At 36.3% G+C, this 21476-nt stretch overlaps 2 protein-coding genes across 4 annotated transcripts in view; one reads left to right on the forward strand and one right to left on the reverse strand.

The window, feature by feature from the left end:
• The window catches only part of ACAD11 (acyl-CoA dehydrogenase family member 11), an 81729-nt gene extending 78412 nt beyond the window's left edge, over positions 1–3317 (reverse strand). Inside the window, exon 1 of one of the 2 annotated variants that reach the window (XM_010987821.3) lies at positions 3083–3317. In XM_010987821.3, the coding sequence (XP_010986123.2) occupies positions 3083–3231 (149 nt within the window). In that variant the 5' untranslated portion in view covers positions 3232–3317. The remainder of the gene's footprint in view (positions 1–3082) is intronic. The other variant, XM_010987820.3, reaches the window with a different exon arrangement.
• Positions 3318–3656: 339 nt separating this feature from the next.
• Positions 3657–20023, forward strand: UBA5 (ubiquitin like modifier activating enzyme 5). 2 transcript variants are annotated; one of them, XM_031435955.2, is made up of 12 exons: positions 3657–4192; positions 9545–9590; positions 9703–9792; positions 12490–12599; positions 13414–13500; positions 14182–14266; positions 15016–15120; positions 15298–15425; positions 16636–16771; positions 17941–18016; positions 18164–18270; positions 18820–20023. In XM_031435955.2, the coding sequence occupies exons 1-12, from the start codon at positions 4032–4034 to the stop codon at positions 18898–18900; spliced, it is 1212 nt and encodes a 403-aa protein (XP_031291815.1). In that variant the 5' UTR covers positions 3657–4031; the 3' UTR covers positions 18901–20023. The 2 variants fall into 2 exon arrangements, with proteins under 2 accessions (XP_031291815.1, XP_010986116.2); XM_010987814.3 differs by having other exon boundaries at positions 3661–4192; positions 18817–20023.
• Positions 20024–21476: the final 1453 nt, after the last annotated feature.

The raw sequence follows: 21476 nt of genomic DNA on the forward strand, positions 1-21476 counted from the left end.
CACACCTATTCCACACTACCATCCTGGTCCGTGCTACTAATCTCTCTCTACTGAGTCACTGCAACACACTCCAAACTGGTTTCCTTGCCTTTGCCTCTGTCAGTCAAATACAATAGGCAAAGAGATTTTGTTAAAAAAGACAAATCACTTCCCTGTTCTGCTGCCAAATCCCTAATCTCTCACCATTTCAACTCAGAGTAAAGAATCAAATCCTTTATAACAGCCAACAGAGTTCCTGCTGCCTTCGCTTACACAACTCCAGGCACACTAGCTTGTATTCCCTCCACACATTGAGCACACAATTTATTCATCCCGTCTACTGGTGGTGAACATTGTGTTTTGTTCCTATATTTTTGTCATTGCAAACCATGCAATGAACATTTTTTGAGTTTATCTCCTGATACCATAGTACAAGAATTCCTTGTAAGAGAGTACAACTAGGAATAGAATTGCTGTGTCATGGGGCATGTGTATCTTCCCATCTTCATCATTACAGGATTGTGCCAAATTGTTTTCTAAGATAGTTACATCCTCACTGATACTGCATAAGTCTGTTATCTCATACCCTGCTTGATATTGTCAGACTTTTTTTAAGTCAATATGATGGTGTAAAATGGCATCTCGTCATTTTAATTTGCATTTCCCAAATTACTACAATGTAATGAGGTTTAGCATCTTCAAGTCTTTTGCCCACTTTTCTATTGGGCTATTGTAGTTCTTTAATCTGGATATTAATCTTTTATCCTTATATACTATGCAAATATTTTCTTTTGTAATTTCACTTTCTTTAAGGATTCTTTTACTGAAAATTTACCAATCATTTCCTTCATGGTTTGTGCTTTTGTCCTTTTTAAGATTTTATTCTCTACTCCAAAGTCTTAAAAATCATCTCTTATAAGTCTTCCAAGTGTTTATAGTTTTGCCTTTAACATTCAAGTCTGTAATCCAACTGAAACTGTGTAAGGTAGTTAAGGAAAGGGTCTAATTTCGATTTTTTCATATCGATAACAATCATCCCTGTATAATTTATTTAAAAATCCTTCCCTCTCTCCAACCCCACATACACTTATTCTCAGTGCTAGCACTGTCACATACCAGAGTTCTATAAATATGTGGGTCTTTTTGTGGATTCTATGCTATTTTATTGATCTGTTTGTCTATCTCTGCACTTAATAACATGCCGTCTTTATTCAAATTTCCCACTTTGTTCTTCTTCTGGAGTGTTTTTGCTACTCTTAGCCCTTTGCTCTTGTACATAAAATTTAGCAGTAATTTTTCAAATTAGAGAAAAATATTAAGATTTTGATTGCCATTACACTGAATCTATAGATCAGCTGGAAAAAAAGAGACATTCACAATATTGAATTCACTATTCGAGAATATGGCATCCCTCAATTTATTTAGTTCTTTTTAAAGTCCTAATACAGTTTTATAATTCCCTCCACAAAGGAGGGAATTATACTATATATTATGCACATACTTCATGAATATTTGAGAAATTTGTATTTTTGATGCTCTTGTTAATTATATTTCTCTGAAAATTATATTTGTACACATTTGTTGCTAAAGTTCAGAAGTGCAATTGATTTTTGCATTCTGAACTTTGATTAAACTCTTTTATTATCTGTAGATTACTGGCTCCTTACTCTGTATATCAAAACACTTTCTAAACATGTATCTGTTAGCTGTCTTCTGTTGATTTCTAAAAAAAAATGTTTTAAGAATGACACTTTAGAATTTCTGAAACTTCCTTTGTGGCCTAACATGTCTTCAATTTTCATAAACTTTTTCATGTGTCTTGGAAATAAATGTGTATTCTCTGTGGGCTAGTTCCATAAATATATACTATTTATGTCACAACGAATTCCACTTATCAAGCCAATTCTGGTTTATTTAACGTTCAACTTCACTCAGAATTAAGTATCTTTCACTTAGATAATTTTCGAAGAACTCTAGGAGATAAATATTACTATCTTCATTTTGTCAAAGAAGGATTCAATGCTCAAAAGGGTTAAATAACTTGTCCAGATTGCCACAGCAAATTTGAACTTTGATCTGTTAGTTTGTTTACAACGCAAGGCTTCTAGGCTAGAAACCTCAGCCATTTTTTTTTAAATTTCACCTTCTTCTTCATCCTACAATATCTACTGCAACAGGTGCCTTTTAATTCTATACCCCCAAATTCTCTGATCCATCTCTTTCTCTTTTTAATTTCTCTGAAATTGGTAGTCAAGGAATACAAATGCCAGTGATAAATGCCACTGGTATACAGTGCTATTACAGTGTTTAAGACCCTTCACCTATATTTCTTCATTTAATTACCAGGATTACTCAGAACAGGCAGATATTTGTTACAGATTATGCACCTAGTTCTCAGAAGGTTCATGTAACAAAGTTTTAAAATTCTCAGGCAATAAGTGGCAGACCTAATTTTCTGGAAGCCAGGACTGCTTCTATAGCTCTGTATTTATCAAAATACTATTTTTAGAATAAAGTTTCTTTTTAGACTATTTTCTATTATAAAACATCAGACTAGAGCCAGATTTATGGTGGGTAACAGTATTCTCAGGATGATCATCCAGTTCCATTCCCTAACTCCAAAAAGAACTAAAGCCCAAAGTGGTGCTGTCATTTGCTAAGTGGAAGGGCTAGGATTAGAATTCAGATCCCACAGCTGGTGCCATTAACTCAGTCTCCAAGAATATGGCCAGTGTGAAGGGAATTACATCTGCTTTTCAGAAAAAAAGATCTAATGGTTATAGAACAAAAGTTGAGGAAAGGCCTCTTCATATACCACAGAGCTTCCAACGGTAATTGATTCACTGAATCCTCGAGGTACTTAATTGTTAAAGATTTCTTCTCATAGCTGGAATCGTGAATGTTACCGTGTTTCCATCATTGCCCTCGAAATGGAGATACCTAGAATGAAATTCGGGTGATGGCAGCTCCCGCCTGCAGAGTGTGTGTCACTGTAGGAAAAAGAAACCTGATGGGGGAAATTGGGAGTTTCCCACCCAGAGCGAAAAGAAGAAAAGCACAAGGTACAGATAACGTTTCTACGGGGGAAGGCCGGCGGCGATACCTGTACTGGGCAACGGTCAGCTTGGCCTCGGGCTCAGCCCCAAAGCCGGGCAAATGCTGTTTTAGGTAGGCCTCCAGGGACCTGCAGTCGAACTTGTGCTGGGGCAGCACTTCAACCGTGTCGGGCTCGCGGGAGGCCCTGGTCTCCATGATCGTTGCTGCCTTCTCAGACCAGAGAGCCGCAGAAACAAGTCTCCGGGGATCGGACACCACTGGGGAGGCGGTGCCACGCAGTAGCCAGGGGCGAGGCCGGAACGCCCCCGGAAGCCGGCTCGCGGCCCCAGCCAATCACACACCGCAGGCGCTGTTGCTGGGCAACACTGGCTGGCCGATTCTTAGGACTTGGGCATTAGTCGGGAAATCCCAGAAGGGCCTCAGGTGTATTTGGGTTTTAAATTTTCAGTCAGCCTCAGAGTTGGAGGCCTCAATTCTAAAGAAAGCAAGCAAAGTAAAGTTAGTCCCTAAGGGCAAGTAAGAACGGCCTGGCCTCTCCCACCTCCAAATTTAATGCACCAGCAGGCGGAAGACCCATAGGGTCCGGTTCAGAAAAGGGCCCGTCAGGACCTCGAACCCAGGAATAAAAGATCCCGGGGTTACTCCTAGTCGCCCGGTTGGAAAGGCAACATCACAGGCCGTGGGCTCTGGACACCTATGACCCCTGTCCTGCTGCGGCCTGGTCTCTTGGCCCAGGCGAAGAAGGAAGCTGAAAGGGGCGGGTTTTTTTTAATCTGAGGGGGGAGCAATGACTGCAACGCACCGGAAGCGGCCCGTGGGCGGCCGCAGGGAGCTGCGGAGACGTGTCGGTCCGGGAGGCGCTGGGAGCGCTTCCCCCGGGGTCTGGGTTAGGAAGGCTGCCGCGAGGTCCTCGCGGGACCAGCAGGCCTAGCAGCGTGGGTCGGCGGCGGCGGCGAAGGCCGGGGCTGGGAGCGCTGGCAGCCGGGGTCCCAGCCATGGCCGAGTCTGTGGAGCGGCTGCAGCAGCGGGTCGAGGAGCTGGAGCGGGAGCTGGCCCAGGAGAGAAGTCGCCGGGCCCTGGGGGGCGGCGACGGTGGAGGCGGTCGGGCCCGCATCGAGAAGATGAGCCCGGAGGTGGTGGACTCCAACCCCTACAGGTGACCAGCGTGGCGGGGCGAGGGGGGCGAGGTCACGGTCTCCAGGTGGTCAGGAGTGAGGAGCCCCCAGCTGCTGTCCAGCTCATATGGCCTCTCATCGGCCTTTTCTTGTTTTGGGGGCCCTGTTCCCAAACGGCAAGTCCAAGTTTTAGTACTGGTTAAGAGATGTTCTTTCTCTTTGTGAAAAAATAAAAATAAAAATAAAGTGAATCAGCCATATGGTGCTGCTCCTGTGTTTCCCGAGGACACGTATCCAGTTTCCTACTGCCCTGCTGTTAGCCTTCCTCACTCTGCATAAAACTGATAGTAATAACTTTCACAAGATGACACCAAAAGTGAAACCCGCTAAGCGTAAACTTCGAGATTCATAAAGGCTTGTTTAGTGTTTCTTAAATTAGGGGCGTGGTAGGAATAGCTGGATTCGCTCTAAAACCATTGGGCTTTACCAGTTCTGTCCGCTCGTCTCCTTTTTTCGTTTCCTAAGGTTTGTTAATCAGCAGGCCGAACATAGCTCTGTGGTTAACGGTAAGGACTCTAGAGCCAGATTGATTGGATTCAAATCTTAGCAACTGAGTAACCTGGAGAGAGTTCTGAATTTGTTTCAGTTTTTCACTCCTAATATCTCTGTCGAGTTGTGAAGATTGAAATTGTCAGTATATGTATTCTTAGAGTAGCACCTGTATATGTTAAGCCTTGTACAAGACTTTATTGTTCAGTGCATATAATAACAGTTTCTGAGCTTTCATTACCTGCTAAGCACTTTGCATGCATTGTCCCTTTACACCTCAGCACAACCCTAGGACATTGGTACGATTATTTTACCTCCATTATGTAGGTGAGAATATTGAGGCTGTCAGCAATGTTGTGACCAGCCTCAGGCCACAGAGCTAATAGTAGCTAATAAGGCTTTAACTGACAATAGGTTTGTCTTACTCCAAAGTTCACATGGGACTGCATCCCCAAGAAAAACAAATAAGCCAGTAAGTAGTGTGGCTTAAAACTGGATAGTTTTAAAGTAGGTGAAACAGGAAAGATGTTATTGTTGCTCTTTTCCTTCAAAAAGCAGGAGAGTTTGGATTTTAAAGACAGGTTTTATTTATGATGTATAAAGCCTCAGTGGAAGTCTTAGGGTACATGTATCTTTTTTTTTTTTTTTAAACAATCTAAAATACAGACCAGTATTTAGGCACAAAGATGTTAAGTACAGTATTACTTGCGACAGAAAAACCTGACGAAATTATAATTGTTCCATAATTACAGAAAAGTTTATATTAACCCAAATTAAATGAAATCATCATGCCTGATTCTTGGTTTTCTCTCATTCATCTTACTACCTGTTTTTTTTTTCCTTTCAATTTTGAGATATAATTGACAGGATGCATATATAACTGTCTTGCCATGTATGATGGGTTAGCCATTCAAAATTTTTACAGATTGAATAAGCATGAACTGACATCTCTAATCAGAATGAGTGGAAACTATTTGGTTTGGCATCCTTAAAGATTTTTTAACTTTACAAGTGAAAAATTTATAGCATTACCTCCAACAATGAAAAGCAAAGGAATGTGGATCATGTATTTAGAATCAATCTTTCATTTTAATGTGGGACGATTTCTTGACATTGTAATAATCCCAAACCAAACTTTCAGAACTCAAATCTAGACATTAAGTATTTTGTATCTTATTTGCACCATTTGTCTATTAAAACTGCTATATAGGAGATGGCAGTTGTCACCCAGAGCTCTGCAGTGTACATGGAAATTTGATAAAATTTAGACTAAATTTTTTGAATTTTTGTTCATTAAGCAAATATTTAGTGAGCACTTTTTCATCTCCAGCCCTATTGAATAATATGTACTATTAATTGTGATTATTGCATTTGTTATGCATAGACATGGAATATATATAGACACGGTCATTTCCCTCAAGGGATTGCCAGATGAATGTGAGATAGAAAGGTAGACATGGGATTGCAGTGTGAGTGGTAAGAATTATGATAGAAAAAGTACATAGTTGTCAGAAAAATATGGAGATTTGTAGGTGTTCTACATCTTTTTAACTGCATCTGGCGCTATAATAGAAATATAACATAAAGCCCCTGACCCTCAAAAAACTTTTGCTTTAGTTTTGGAGATTCAGTGGTTGTGGAATAATGATCAACACAAGTAAGTGTAAAATTATGTGGTATAGTATATAATTAGATGCATGTGGACAAAAGGAAGAGTTGAGCAGAGGCTTTAAAATTAGAAAACTTGGTTTTCAATACTGGCTCAAAAACCCAGCCCTGAATACTTGTTTGCCATTTAGCTGATCTTAGGAAGTTAATTAACATGAATCCTTTCCCTCATTTGTAAAAGGAGGCTGCAGTACATTCTTCTCAGGGTTATTTGTAAAGATTAAAGAGAGCGTCAATGTAAAGATGGCAGGTTGAGCACAGGCATATATTATAACTGTCTACCCAATCCCACTAAAATGACAGTAAAGGAATTTTTTAAAAGGAATAAACCCCCATTGAAAAAGTGGAGGATTTCTATTAATAACGGGGGGAGGGTGAGTTCCTGTACTTAAAGATTATAGTAACACAATTTTAGATACCAGAAAAGGGATGGATGACTGATAACTATTTTAAAGGATCCAAAGAAATTGACTGCAACCCAGTTTATACTACAGAATTCCCCAAAGGCTCAAGAATAGGCATAGGTCTTTCTAGAAGGGCTTAAGGTAGGGCTAAAAAAGATAGGGTTAGAAATCTGTTGACAACAGCCCAAGTTTGCTACTCCACTTTGGGCAGCAAATGCCTCTCCCTACTGGGAGAGAAGACTAGAGATTTACTCATTGAGAGTAAAATAGATGATTTCTATTAAATAATAGAAGCAGGTCTTTGTACTTGAGGTAAGGGGATTAACTGAATGTTTGCATACTGAATGCTAGGACTCCCAGCCTTGCTCTTCCACTTAACATCTCAAAATTGATGGGCATAATTACCTTACAGGCTGGAAATTGAAAGATTGTTCTCCAGAGAATCTGGGAGAACCAAGAAGAACGACTGAAAGACACTGACATTGTGGGTTTCTCTAAGGAACCAGGACAGATCACCCTACAGTGAAGCCCAAAGTCAAACAAATATTGCCCCCATCCTTCCCTTTATTAGTGTCTGGCTCTTAATATGAGCAGAACAAAGGATAAGAGAAGTTCCTAACATGAAAGAAAGAAAATAGAAATGTTAATTTGAATGGACTATATAAGGGGAACACAACCCCAACATTATCTTTAGTATCTTCAGAGAGAGAGAGGTATGTAAATGAAACAGAACAGGATACTGCAAAGTCATTCGGAGGATTAAAAAGAATTCTTGTAAGTGGAGAATAACAAAATGAAAATCTCAATAGAAGGGTTGGAAATTAAAGTTGAAAAACTAGGAGAACAGAGCAGAAACTAAAATGATGGAAAATAGTACAAAATAATTAAAAGTAGAGGATCAGTCCAAGTGGCCCAACTTTCAAACAGTAGAAGGTCCAGAAAGTCCAGGAAAAATAAACCAAGCAAACGAGTCATCACACTCTTCAGGGAAATTTCCCAGAACTGAAAAAAGTGTTTCCAACTTGAAAGGGTCCACATAATGGATGAGAAAAGATTCATTCTAAGGCACATCATGAGATTTCAGAATCTAGAAGACACTGGAGCAATACCTTAGAAATTTTAAAGGAAAATTATTCCTAATTTAGACTTTTATACCAAATTAAACTATCAAGTGTGTGTGTGTGTGTGTGTGTGTGTGTGTGTGTGTGTTAATAGCCTTCCATGATTATGTACCCTTTAGTTTGTCCTTTTTATAAAGAAAAGAATTTTGATAAAGAACATTTTCAGATGTACAAGTTCTCAAAATTTATCTTCGTTGGACCCTTTACAAAGCTACTGTAAGATGTTATTCCAACCATAGCAAGAGAATAAATAATCTAGAGCAAAGGCTCTTAATCTTTGATGCGCATCAGAATTATTTTGAGGAGCTTGTTAAAACATGGACTGTTAGGCTCCACATCCAAAGTTTGATTCGTTTTGTGATTATAGAGTTGGGACTCAAGAAATGGTATTTCTAGCAGATTCTCAGTTGGTACTGTTACTGAGCTACAGACCATACTTTAGAGCCACTGAGCTGTAGGATACAGAAAGCAGGGGATTAAAACAGGATAAAGAAATGAAGGGAATTTGTAATGATGAAGGGGGAGCCCAGAATGGGAGCAGTGTGTGCAGATGGGAGTCAGCCTGTGAGGACATTTCAGAAGATCCTAGTACGTCTTCAAGAAGATAAAATTGCTAGAACACCTCATGCACATGACTGTATCTAGAGGAATTTTAGACAACTGGGGTTGAATTTGTGGAAATACATAGGAAATTAAGCATGAGGAGAAACAATTAACTTCAAGGGTAGGGATTATATATGAAAGGGTAAGTTCTAATATACTGCATTGCCCAGTTGTGAACGGTATGAACATCTAACCAAAATAACCAAAAACAATAGTAAGAGGCTGGTGGGATGAGAAATATTTGTGTTCAGTAGGGATCAGTGATAAGAAATCTTCAGCTAGTACCTAAAATTGAAAATCAAGAAATAACAATGTTAGCATGTTTTTTTACAGATATGTCGGTAACAGAGTTTAAAATGAGGGAGGAGAGAAAAATGGGGTTGGATGCCAGAAGACTGCTGAATATCCCAACAAGCCTGCCAGAGTGCAAATGAATGGAATTTGTATATATATGTGTATAGGGTTAAAGTATAAATATTTAAAAAAAAAAAAAAAAGCTAAAACACCGAATAGAACAGACTAGCATAATGAGGTAAAGTACCTGTTAGAGTCCTTGGCCCAGATGTGCTTACGAAAAGTAGACATTATCTGTTAATGGGCAGAGGCAACAAGTGAACGGAATTCTAGCCACAGGATTATTCTGATGTTAAATGTTAAATCTAAGTGTTAAACATTAAATATTTACATATACTAATAAAGCATAGGAAAATGTTGAAATTTCACTTTGACCCATCTCATCTGAACACAACATTTAAGTCAGTAGGTCTCAATCTTGACTGCACATTAGAGCATCTGAGGAACTTCAAAAAAATCTTACTTCACAGGCTACATCTGGGAGGGTTTTCAGGCATCAGTGTTTTTAAAGCTGCTGAGGTGATTTAGTTTCATCTGTAAAAGCCAGCTGATAAAGATCCTCCCCCCCCCGCCACCCACTCCCACCAACAATTTCTTTCTCACAGTTTAGTTTCTGTGATGATGTATGTTTTACCTGTATCACTATTATTTAAAAGATTTTAAGCTTTAAAACATTCTTTTTCTTTGTTTTAAGCCGCCTGATGGCATTGAAACGAATGGGAATTGTAAGCGACTATGAGGTATGATAAGCCTTCCCAAGGTTTTGAAGATGATTTCAGTAAATGAAAATAATTTCTGACATTTTCAATGAAGAAATATTAACCAACACAAATACAATCTTACATTTCACAGAAAATCCGTACCTTTGCTGTAGCGATAGTAGGTGTTGGTGGAGTTGGCAGCGTGACTGCTGAAATGTTGACAAGATGTGGCATTGGAAAGGTAAAAGCATTTCTCTTTGCTTGTCATATAGGGAACCTACTCACTTCTGGAGAAGTCAGGTACAAATTCGGATTTTTTTCTCATTACTAATGGTTTATTGATTGGTGACATATTTATTCAGATTGTTCTTTCTACCTGGGGGGTGGGGGAAGGTTTAAGACATAACTCTACCAAAATGGGAGCTGATATTATTGCTAATTAAACAGGGACTACCTAACGGTGTTCAGGAACTTTTTAGTTTGAAATAATATATAAACAATTTGGACTTAAGTATTTTAGCAATAGAAGTTTAGGAAAGAAGGCTGTTAAATTGATGAAGTGTGTGGATGAAACACTGAAACATCCAAAAAAAAAATTCAAACAAGACAGACTAAGAAGCATGTATCTTTCTGACTCCCAAAAGTGAACTGGTGAATACTCCAGATTTTTTTTAACCCATGCATTTTTTTTTCCGTTTTTCTAAAATTGACTTAGATTGCAGGTAGGAGGGAGAAGTTAACCTTATGCTAGAAGTCAATCTTAGATTTATAAAGCCAAAGCTCATGGTGTTAGATAAGCTTTCCACAATTATATACCCTTTTATTTGTCATTTTAATGAAGCAAACATTTTCCCACAAAGTATATCAGTGCTTTTTAATATGTTGATCTACTTCATGCCCCAAGTGGCTTCAAAGTTGGCACTCACTTACCGATACAGAAAAGATAACACCAAAATACTAACAATGTTTATTAACATTTCAAAGTCTTTGAAGAAATTTATAAAAGCCAGTCAACAACTGGCTGACATAAGGGCCCTAGCTGACTGACTGAGAATGGCAGTGATCATGGAAATCTGCAGGTCTCAGTTTTGAGTGTGCAGCAGTATCGCTTGGAAGGATTGTTAAAACACAGATTGCCAGACTAACCCAGTGGTTTTGATTCTGTAAGGTTCAGGTGGACCTAAGAATTTGAATTTTTAACAAGTTCCCAGAACCCAGATTGTTCTGATGTTCTGAGGACTAAGCTTTAAGAACTGCTGGGTCCTATTCCTCCTCAGTTTGGTCCCTGAAGTGTACCATGAGCATCACCTGGGAGCTTGTTAGAAATGCAGATTCCCAGGCTCTGCCCAAAACATGCTGAATCAGAAGCTATATTTTAACAAGACTGTCAGATGATTCATATGCATATTAAAGCAGGAGAAATGCTCCTTTATTTCTAACAAGCTCCAGGTGATGCTAGAGTGAGCAAGGATTTACAGTAGCCAGGATCCGGAATAGTGGTTATCACCTGTAGTTAGAATCACCTGGGACGTTTAAAAAACTTCTGATATCCATACTGCACTCCATAATGAGTTAATGAGAACCTCTGGGAATGGGACCCTGACATCTGTATTTTTTTATTCCAATGTGCACTCAAGTTTGTAAGCTAAGAGTCTACATAGGTAAGTTTCAGAACTCTTTTTTCAATATGTGAAACAGAGGAACAAGAAGCTGATTTATGGGGTTAAGTAGGGAAGTGGGAGGGTTGGAGACCCAGGGCCCACTGCTTATCCCTGAAAGTTTATGGAATTCCCCAGGGCACTCTGGATCACCAGATCTAGATCAGCTGCCTTGTTATACAGATGAGGATGCAGGCCTAAAAAGTGAAAGTGATTTACCCACGGGCAGAGCTAATTAGTGACAGTTACAGCTCAGACATCTGTCCCCAGATTTAAGATTTCCTGCAGCTAACTCATAACCCAGCTATGAAGTTGAAACTCAAATTTAATACTTGACCTGACCTAATAAATATTGCTAAGAATGAGCTTAAATAAACCATATTTTGAAAATTCTAATTAGGGTTAGAAAATTATAGAGGGTGTAAGTGATATCTTTTCTAGCAAGATATTAAGTGTTACCTAGATGTTGTTTTTAATGGGCTGGATTACCTTTTTTTTTAGTTTCTTTATTGAGAAGATGAAAATCTCATTTCTGCTTTTATTGTTAAATTTAGAATGCTGAGAATTATATTACAAAGTCACAGAATTTTAGATAATGTAGGGACCTCATTGGGTTCAACCTGTTCTTACTGATAAGAAATGGATCTTTTGGCCACTTTAAAGTTGGGTGAGTGTGACAAACGCTGTCATGTCTAAGTATGTAGCAGGAAACAACAATTAACTGACTGTTTGGAATAAAGTTTTAGCCATGGTATGGGCATATATAGTATCATACTCAAGAAAGGAATCATGTTATACTGTGGTTTTAAGTTATAGCATTTGTTTTTACCTTATTTAAAAATTTCACTTATCTAATGGGTTCCTGGCTTTTAGCAAAAAATTGGAATGAAGTAGAATTTTGGCATAGTTTTTAAAAATTGCAATGAAATGGAGTGATTTTTGAGCCAAATCGTTTAGAAAGGCAGTACAGCACTGTGGTCAGGGTGCAGGTGCTGGATTGAGAATGTCTGAATTTGAGTCTCATTTCCACTGCATATTAGCTGAGTGGCTTTTGGGCAAGTGCCCTAGTTGTCCCATTTCTAAAACAAGGATAATATTACCTATATACTTACCCCATATGAGGATTAAATGAATTCATGGCACCTAGTGTTTCACAGTTAGCTATTAATATTACTGTCAAACTGCTAAATCCATCAAGTGTAAAGCCCACTAGTTGATTGATTATTTTCAGTTTGTTTTTTGGTATGTTTTTCAACAGAATACCACTGTTTTCATTTTAGTTGCTACTCTTTGACTATGACAAGGTGGAACTGGCCAATATGAACAGACTTTTCTTCCAGCCTCATCAAGCAGGATTAAGTAAAGTTCAAGCAGCAGAACATACTTTGAGGTAAATGGAATAGCAATTGAAGGCAGTGAAATTAGTGAAATCTTGCTTTGTGTATTTGGTATGAGTTAACCTATCAGATAAATGGACCTGAATTTTTCTCTATAAAAATGCAGGTTTCAGTTATCTCTTCGAACTGCAGTGGCAGCTTTTTTCTTTGTAGGGCTAGATAATAAATATTTTAGGCTTTGAGGGTCATACAGTCTTTGTCAAAACTTCTTCAGCTATACAGCTGGAGTGTGATAGTAGCTGTAGGCAATGTAAAAATGAATGAGCATGGCTGTGCTCTGATAAAACTTTATTTATGGACTCTAAAATTTATATTTCATATAATTTCACATATCATAAAATATGTTCTTATTTTGATTCCTTTTTTCTTGCAACGATTTAAAAATGTAAAAACCATTCTTAGCTTGCAGACCTTACAAAAGCAGGTGCCAGGTCGATTTGCCCCAGGGGCCATAGTTTGCTAACCCTTACTCTAGGAAGTTTCTTTGTGGCCCCAAACATACTTGCACTGAATTGAATAGGGAACAAAAAAGCTCTTTTGTCAGGCTGAGCTGTAGCTAACAGAGGTAATAAAGGCTTAATTTCCAGCATATAAATTGTGGGATTATTTCTGTAATCCTTCTGACAGTCTTACTTGTTTTGAGCCTGGTCCTTGAGGTGGGACAGAAGAGAACTTTGGATTTTCTTTGAATAGCTTGAATTCCACTTGTCTGCCTCTGTTAAGTGATCTTTAGCTCTTGCAGTTCTTTTTCCTGCTTTCTCTAACTGTTCTACTAGTAGTTTTTATAATTCCCTTTTTCCCTCTTAGGAACATTAATCCTGATGTCCTTTTTGAGGTACACAACTACAATATAACCACTGTAGAAAACTTTCAACATTTCATGGATAGAATAAGGTAAAATTTCATTTATGAATATTTTGCACAATGTCCAGCTTACTTTAAGTATTATTAGAAAATCTGTTGATTAATTCAATGAGTTGGTAGGTTGATATATGTGTGTATTTATATTATTTATATATTTTAAATAGTTAATTTTTGTGTGATTTTTATGTATTGGGAGCTCACCAAAAAGTATATATTGTCCAAAAAACAAGAGTAACAACAAAATAAAAAACAAGCCCCCGAAATCCTGTTATTTAATTATATAAAAAGGGATCCTCATAAAATTATAAGTCCTGGGTTCCAGATTATATTTCTATCTGAAAGTGGTTTTCTGCAGAGACTGTCAATGCACCACTGAAATATTGACTTGTATTCAGTTAACTTACTACATTTCCATTTGCAGTGAAACAAGAGTAAAAGTCTGTGACAGCTGAGAGGGAAATGGTGACTTTTGTGAACAGACTTTATACTTCATGCAGCCTTGTACGTGTTGTATAAGAAGTATTGTAATATCATTGATATTATATTCATAATAGTTAATACTCGATATGTACTGGGTCTTTAATATTAAATACTGTGTTATAATTATACTCAAACATTTACTGAAAGAATAAATATGTGACTGAACAAATACAGTCTAATTAGAATGTATTTTGTGTCCTGATTTTTTTCAAATAAAATTTCTTTGCTTAGTAATGGTGGATTAGAAGAAGGAAAACCTGTTGACCTAGTTCTTAGCTGTGTGGACAATTTTGAAGCTCGAATGACAATAAATACAGTGAGTTTTCCTATTGTGTAATGTGTTATACTTGTGGATTTTCCTATATGTTCTGTCAGTATATATTCCCCACCCTGAAAATAGTTCTGCATTAAATCCTTTGATAATGTGTTTTACTTATTTTTAATGTTCTCTCAGCCTATTTTTGAAATTTATTCTAATGGGACCTGTGTAGCTTTGCTGGTGTGGCATATGTTTCAGTATCCTACTCTCTCTTATGCCAGGAGAGGAAACTAAAACGGCACATAATTCTGATGTATAATTAAAAAAAATAAATTTATTATTCTGTCTTATTCTTGGTCAGCATTGGTTTTAACTTTGTTCCTTTATTTTTAAGTAAATGTGTAAATATATATAAATTGCCTACCTATACAATTTCTCAAGAATAAAACTGAATTCTTTTGATTGTGTTTATAACTTTTCAAATAGAATTTTGCAATTGTTATTGCTGAAATTATTTTAGAAAAATGAAGTTTTACATTAATATACTAAGAAAACCAGTGAAATGGCTCAGTTTAATTAGGTACTTATTGACTGCTTGCCTGAATGCTGTCAGTTTACTTTTTGAGTAGAGTGGCAATTGCTGAGGAATTCTGTTACTTACAACTTTACTGTTTGTTTCTAAATATTAATTTTTAAAAACTCTTTGTAATCCATTTAAACTCCAGTTTTTCATGAAAAGAAATTATGGTTAATTACTTCTTGCTTTTTTAATGTTCTCTATTGTGTTTTCACCTGTTTCTGTTAAGGCTTGTAATGAACTTGGACAGACATGGATGGAGTCTGGGGTCAGTGAAAATGCAGTTTCAGGGCACATACAGCTCATAATTCCTGGAGAATCTGCTTGTTTTGCGGTATGCGTGATTCATTTTGGGCATTTTTCCCTGTTAAGTGAGAGTTCCTGGGGCATTGAAAATGTATTACAGTTCAAAGAAAAGCCAAGCTTGGAATGTGACGGAGTGCTGTTTGGAGCATCCTACACTTTCTTCTTCTTTCTTTTGAAGTATTGCCTTTTACTCTTCTTCATGTAGTGCGCTCCACCACTTGTAGTTGCTGCAAATATTGATGAGAAGACTCTGAAACGAGAAGGTGTTTGTGCAGCCAGTCTTCCTACCACCATGGGAGTGGTTGCTGGGATCTTGGTACAGAATGTGTTAAAGTGAGTGAGGGTTAATTTTTCTGAATAGTCTTGTTTGCCTTTGAAAAACATACCAGATATTGGAATTACCAGCTAAGTATTTGATTTAGTTTTTTAAAAATTTAGTTTTAGATACACATTTTAAAATATTATATATGTTTAATATATGTATACTTTTAATTTATATATAAATATATCTTAATATGTTTAAATATATAGTAGATAATATTACATATAGTTACACACATATTTGTGTTACTCTCTGCATTTGAAATAACTCTTTTTCTTTTTGTTGTTTATCTTTTGTACATGATTTTTCCTCTATTTATAAGCTTCTAAAAAGAATCAGATTTGACTGGGAGAGCGCCAGGGAGCTTTATGGCATCCTGGAAATGCACCATTCAGCCGGCCCTCCATATCCTTGGGTTGTGCACCTGCAGATTCAATTAACTGTGGATTAAAAATATTAAAAAAAAAAAAATTCCATTAAGTTCCAAAAAAGAAAACTTGAATTTGCCACATGCTGACACCTGTTTATATAACATTTACACTGTATTTACAACTATTTACATAACATTTACATTTTATTAAGTATTGTAAGTAATTTAGAGATGATTTAAAGTATCTGAGAAGATATGCACAGGTTATATGCAAATACTAGGCCATTTTATATAAGGGACTTGATTTTGGTATCCTGGGGGTGGAGGGTATTCTGGAACCAATCCCATGGATACCAAGGGACAACTGTATTTAATCACTGTAGTGATCATGGGTGAGTCCTTCTGTAAAATTTTACTGAGATTTAATACAAATTTAAGATTGTAAACTTTGCAGTAAGTTATATATAAAAACTTCAAAAAATTAGATTTAGCACCATATGTCAGGCATTTTTAAGATACACTTCTTCCACATTTTAATTTCTCTGACATCAGGATGCTTCTTATAGTTGTTGACATGTCATAATTTAATTGGCAACATTTTATCTTTATTACAGTTTCAAAAATAATAGTGCATTCTGTGTTTGAGGAAGTGGAGTAATCTTTTCTTGACTGCATTCATTCAACAAAATCTACTATAAGCCAGGCTCTGTAAACAAGATAAAAAATTGGTTTTCTGGGTTGCTAAAAAAATCATTACTTTCACAGTCATATTTTAAAAATTCATTCACTTTTTCCTAATACTCTTATGGTTTTATTTCTTTATTTGAGTCTACTTTGATTTGTTTTCCTAGGTTTTTGTTAAATTTTGGTACTGTTAGTTTTTACCTTGGATACAATGCAATGCAGGATTTTTTTCCTACTATGTCCATGAAGCCAAATCCTCAGTGTGATGACAGAAATTGCAGGAAGCAGCAGGAAGAATATAAGGTATATGTCAATCTGTCACAATGCATGAGAGACCAAATTGCATGGGACAGTAACTTTAAAAAGAAGAAATTATTATTTAGATTTGGAATACAAGATAAATGGGTTCTGAAGTTTCAAAGTTCTGATTTATTCATCATGCTTTAAAAATGAAAATTCTGCTCAGAGTCTTTTCTTGCTTTTGGTAAGATAAAGGCCTGTCTGAATTCTTTAAAAACATTTTTTTTAATTTTAATTTTTTAAGCTAAAATACAGTTGTACAATATTGTTAATTTCAGTTGTGCTGCATGGTGATTTGACGTTTGTGTACATTATGAAATGATCACCATGATAAGTCTAGTTACCATCTGTCCCCCAAATTATTACAATATTATTGACCATATTCCTACTGCTGTAAATTATATCCTTGTGACTTATTTATTACATAGGTGGAGGTTTATACCTCTTAATCCTTTCACCTGTTTTGCACCCCCACCTCCCCTCTGGCAACCACTGTTTGTTCTCTGTATTTGAGTCTGTTTTCATTTTGTTTTTTAGATCCCACATTTAAGTGAGATCATATGGTATTTGTCTGTCTGACTTATTTCATTTAACATAATACACTCTAGTTCCATCCATGTTGTCACAAATAGCAGGGTTTTTGTAATGGCTGAGTAATATTCCATTGTATGTATATTCCACATCTCCTTTATCCACTGATCTATTGATGGACATTTAGGGTGCTTCCATATGTTGGCTATTGTAAATAGTGCAGTGAACATTGGAGTGCATATATCTTTTTGAATAAGTTTTGTTTTCTTCAGAAAAAATACCCTGAAGTGAAATTGCTGAATCACATGGTAGTTGTATTTTTAATTTTTTGAGGAATCTCCATACTGTTTTCTATAGTGGCTGCACCAATTTACAATCCCAATAGTGCATGAGGGTTCCCCTTTCTCTCCATCCTTGCCAACACTTGTTATTTTGATGGTAGTCATTCTGACAGGTGTGAGGTGTTACCTCACTGGTTTTGGTTTGTATTTCCCTCATGATGAGTGATGTTGAGCATCTTTTCATGTGTCTGCTGGCTATCTGTGTGTCTTCCTTAGAAAAAAGCCTGTTTAAATTCTTGATTAATGCTTCATATAACTGAGAATGAGTAAAAACACTTTGACACTGTTTGATTTCCACAGAAAAAGGTAGCAGCGCTGCCCAAACAGGAGGTTGTTCAAGAAGAGGAAGAGATAATACATGAGGACAATGAGTGGGGTAGGAATCTTTCATAAATGGATATGGCAGCATGAAACCACCTTTATGGGAGTCAATCTAATTGTAATTAAGATGATATAAATTTGGAATGATTATTGCTCATTAAGCTCCTTAAAGACTGTTTTAAGATCAAGTTTAACTTTACAGGCATTGAGTTGGTATCTGAAGTTTCAGAAGAGGAACTGAAAAATTCTTCAGGTCCAGTTCCTGACTTACCTGAAGGAATTACGGTGGCATATACAATTCCCAAAAAGGTACACCTAAAATCTCACTTACTATAAGTAAATATCATATAGAGAAAATGTCTTACCTTCTTTCATCTTCAACCTATTTTATAATGCCAGTGCAGTGTTTCCTGTTTTATATATTTTATGTTATGGGCATTAAGATGTGTGAAAGAAAGAGGTATTCAGTGTTAATGTGGAAATATTCACAGTACATTTTAAACTGTTTGAAAACAGACATAAAATAGTTTTGTTCACTTACTGGTAGATCAGGTGAAATAGATTTGATTAAATGACAGTGCCATTTTGTATACTGATAGCTTTAGCCACAATACCATTTAAAAGTACCACTCCAGTAGCAATCTCAGGACTACTGAAATTACTGCCTTGCAAATGAAAAGATTGATGGGGAAGGTAAACGCCTTTGTCTCCCCTAAAAATTAGAAAGAATACTTTTTAAAGAAAGTTTACTTTGTAAACTCGTTTAACATGGCTAAGCTTACTTGTGATATATTCCTAAGCATCAAGAATTTTAATTGGTTATATTTTCACCATGTTTTCCTCATTTATTGATAGCAGGAAGATTCTGTACCTGAGGTAACAGTGGAAGATTCTGAAGAAAGCTTGGAAGACCTCATGGCCAAGATGAAGAACATGTAAATAACGGACTGGCCTGTGTTTTATTTCCTGTGTTTAAGCCTATTCCCTTGCAATTAAAAAAAATCATTTTAAAACAGAAAACTTGGGGCAACATCAATTGATGTATCTTCACTAAATTGTTATACTTTTTGAAAATACTGTTGAGTATTGCTTGTTGCTCCCCTCCCCTTCAACTAAATCAGATACTCTCCTAAAATTCATGTCTTGTTCTAGGAAGAAAACTTCAAAGGATTAATGTAGGCAGTTACAAGTCTTATCCAAACTTAGCCATTGAACTGTTTTGGCTTTTTGGGAAAGGTAGGAAGAAAGGACCATTCTGATGCCACATTCCTTTTCTTTCCAGTAATCCTTTGTAGTCCGTTGCCTGAGGCCAGTGGACAATACAGTAGTGTGTGGTCAAATATAGGGAAAGGACAAGAGATAGAACATACCGATTGGAGCCAGCACGCATCTACTCATTGTGTTTGGAATTGCTCCCTACAAGAAAACTGGCCACTACTGCTAACCTGGCCAACGATGAATTTCAAATAGTTAACCCTTAAAATAAAAACATCCTCTCAAATGTTTCCTGATGAAATACAAGTTGAAATGTAGTCAGTAGAAAAGTTTGCAAACCTGTGAATTTTATATTCAAAACGAGACAAAGGCAAATAAAAGGAAGCTCTCTTCACGGATAGTCAGATAAAGGTATTTTCAGGATGTACAAATTATATTTCTGCACCGAATAAGGAAAAGCATTTCATCGGTGGGACACATATCTGAGTCAGTGTGCTTTACTGAGGAGCAAAGGATAAATTTAGGCTAAGATCATCTGAATTATACCCATCATATGGGCTACCTCCTGAATACTTTATTTCATTTAAATTTGATATTTTAACATTGGCAAGGATTTGTCCTGGATAGTGGGCAATGAAAGAGGCCTAAATTGTCTCTGCAATGACTGACATGTATTTCTTCTTGGGGAAGAGTATCATTTTCCCTGATCATGACCACTCAATCATAAACTGATAAACTGGTTTTGTCTGGAGTTCGCATACAAATAATGAAGGCTTAGAGAGCCTTGGTTGAAATAAATTCCTAATGATTTAATGACCAATAAAGAAACGTGCATGTGTAACCATTATCTGTAGGCTGTTACTATGCTAATCTCCTATTTTGATGATTTTTTTGTTTTGAAGATATAAATGTTTAAATTCTATCTCTAGGGGAAAATGTTAGTAAAAAATTGAAAGTGCATTTCCCACTTGTAAAATAAGTTTCTAAAAACCGATTTCAGAAAGTCCCAAATAGCAAATATGTTCAGTATATTAGTTTTGAGATTTTAGGATACTGTGATTCTTATGTTTTAGAGTGATGTCAGGAAAGTATGGGCATAGTTTTTCTAGCCCTGAAATTTATTTATGCTGCCTTGGTAGGTCATTTGCTATTATTTTAAAATTTAGTGTATTCATCTGTAAAGTAACTTTTCTGGTTACTAGAGATGCTTTGAATTTCAAAAAAGAAAATGCAGTCTTTCTAAATCTCATTTTTGGTACACTAATTTGCTAAGGCTTTATTTATAAGTTTAAAAGTTTATAGTTGATAAAGTATTATAGTTAGAACTTACTGTTTTCTAAAGACCTTTTTTTCTGTTCTTAATTGGCACTGCACCCTACTAGTGTCTTATACTGTACCAAATCTAATCTAATTTTTTGGTCTGATATTTTCCATTAAAGTGATTATTTTAGCAGAAAAAATCTGGTAACAAGGATCTTTTGTAACTAGAATGCTCTCTTGACAGTTTGCATGCCTTGAAAATTTGTATATGTAGGCAGCTGACTGTGAGAAATTAATCATCACTGAATTTTACAAAACTAAATAAACCCATAGTGCTTAACCAGATTTATAAACACTATTGTTTCTAATGTGAAAGGTGGAAACACACTCCCCAAATTGCCTTAGTACCAAGGCTCTAAATTACAGTAAAACAAACATGTTCTACTTTAATCCCTTTTAATTGTTAGTGGGAAGTTAATTTGTGGTACTACTCAGATGTTTTATACAGTGAAAAAAAGTATGTATTTTGGGTTTCTTCATGTAAAAATACTCCCTGAATACCTACAAACACACTGGCCAACATGAAAAGGTAATAAACATTTAAGAATATTAATGAAGCTTTGACCACCCCACCAAAGTGCATTTAAAAAAAAATTTCTCTTTCTATAAAGTATTAATGAATGAAAATGAATCATAATTACCATAACTTGGAGCCTATCAATTCAGGTTTATAATTGAGTTGCCTAAAAGCCACCTTTTTCACTGTGAAAGGTATATATTAATGTGAACATGGTATTCCTATTTGAGAACCTCAAATACAAAGAAATGTCTGCCTCAACTACTTTTATCTTTTTAAGTAGGCATTCTACATGAGGACATTTGAGTTGGTAATATAATTAGTAACATCAAAATAGTCTTAAAAATTATATTTAAACCTAAATCTCTTGAAATAGTCAGTATCCCTCAACTATAATTAATAATTTACCATAAAGTCACTTTGAACAATGTAAGTTTTTTTGCACTTTTGGTATGTTTTTCAA

Source organism: Camelus dromedarius, chromosome 2 (assembly GCF_036321535.1).
Source record: "Camelus dromedarius isolate mCamDro1 chromosome 2, mCamDro1.pat, whole genome shotgun sequence".
Classification (NCBI taxonomy): domain Eukaryota; kingdom Metazoa; phylum Chordata; class Mammalia; order Artiodactyla; family Camelidae; genus Camelus; species Camelus dromedarius.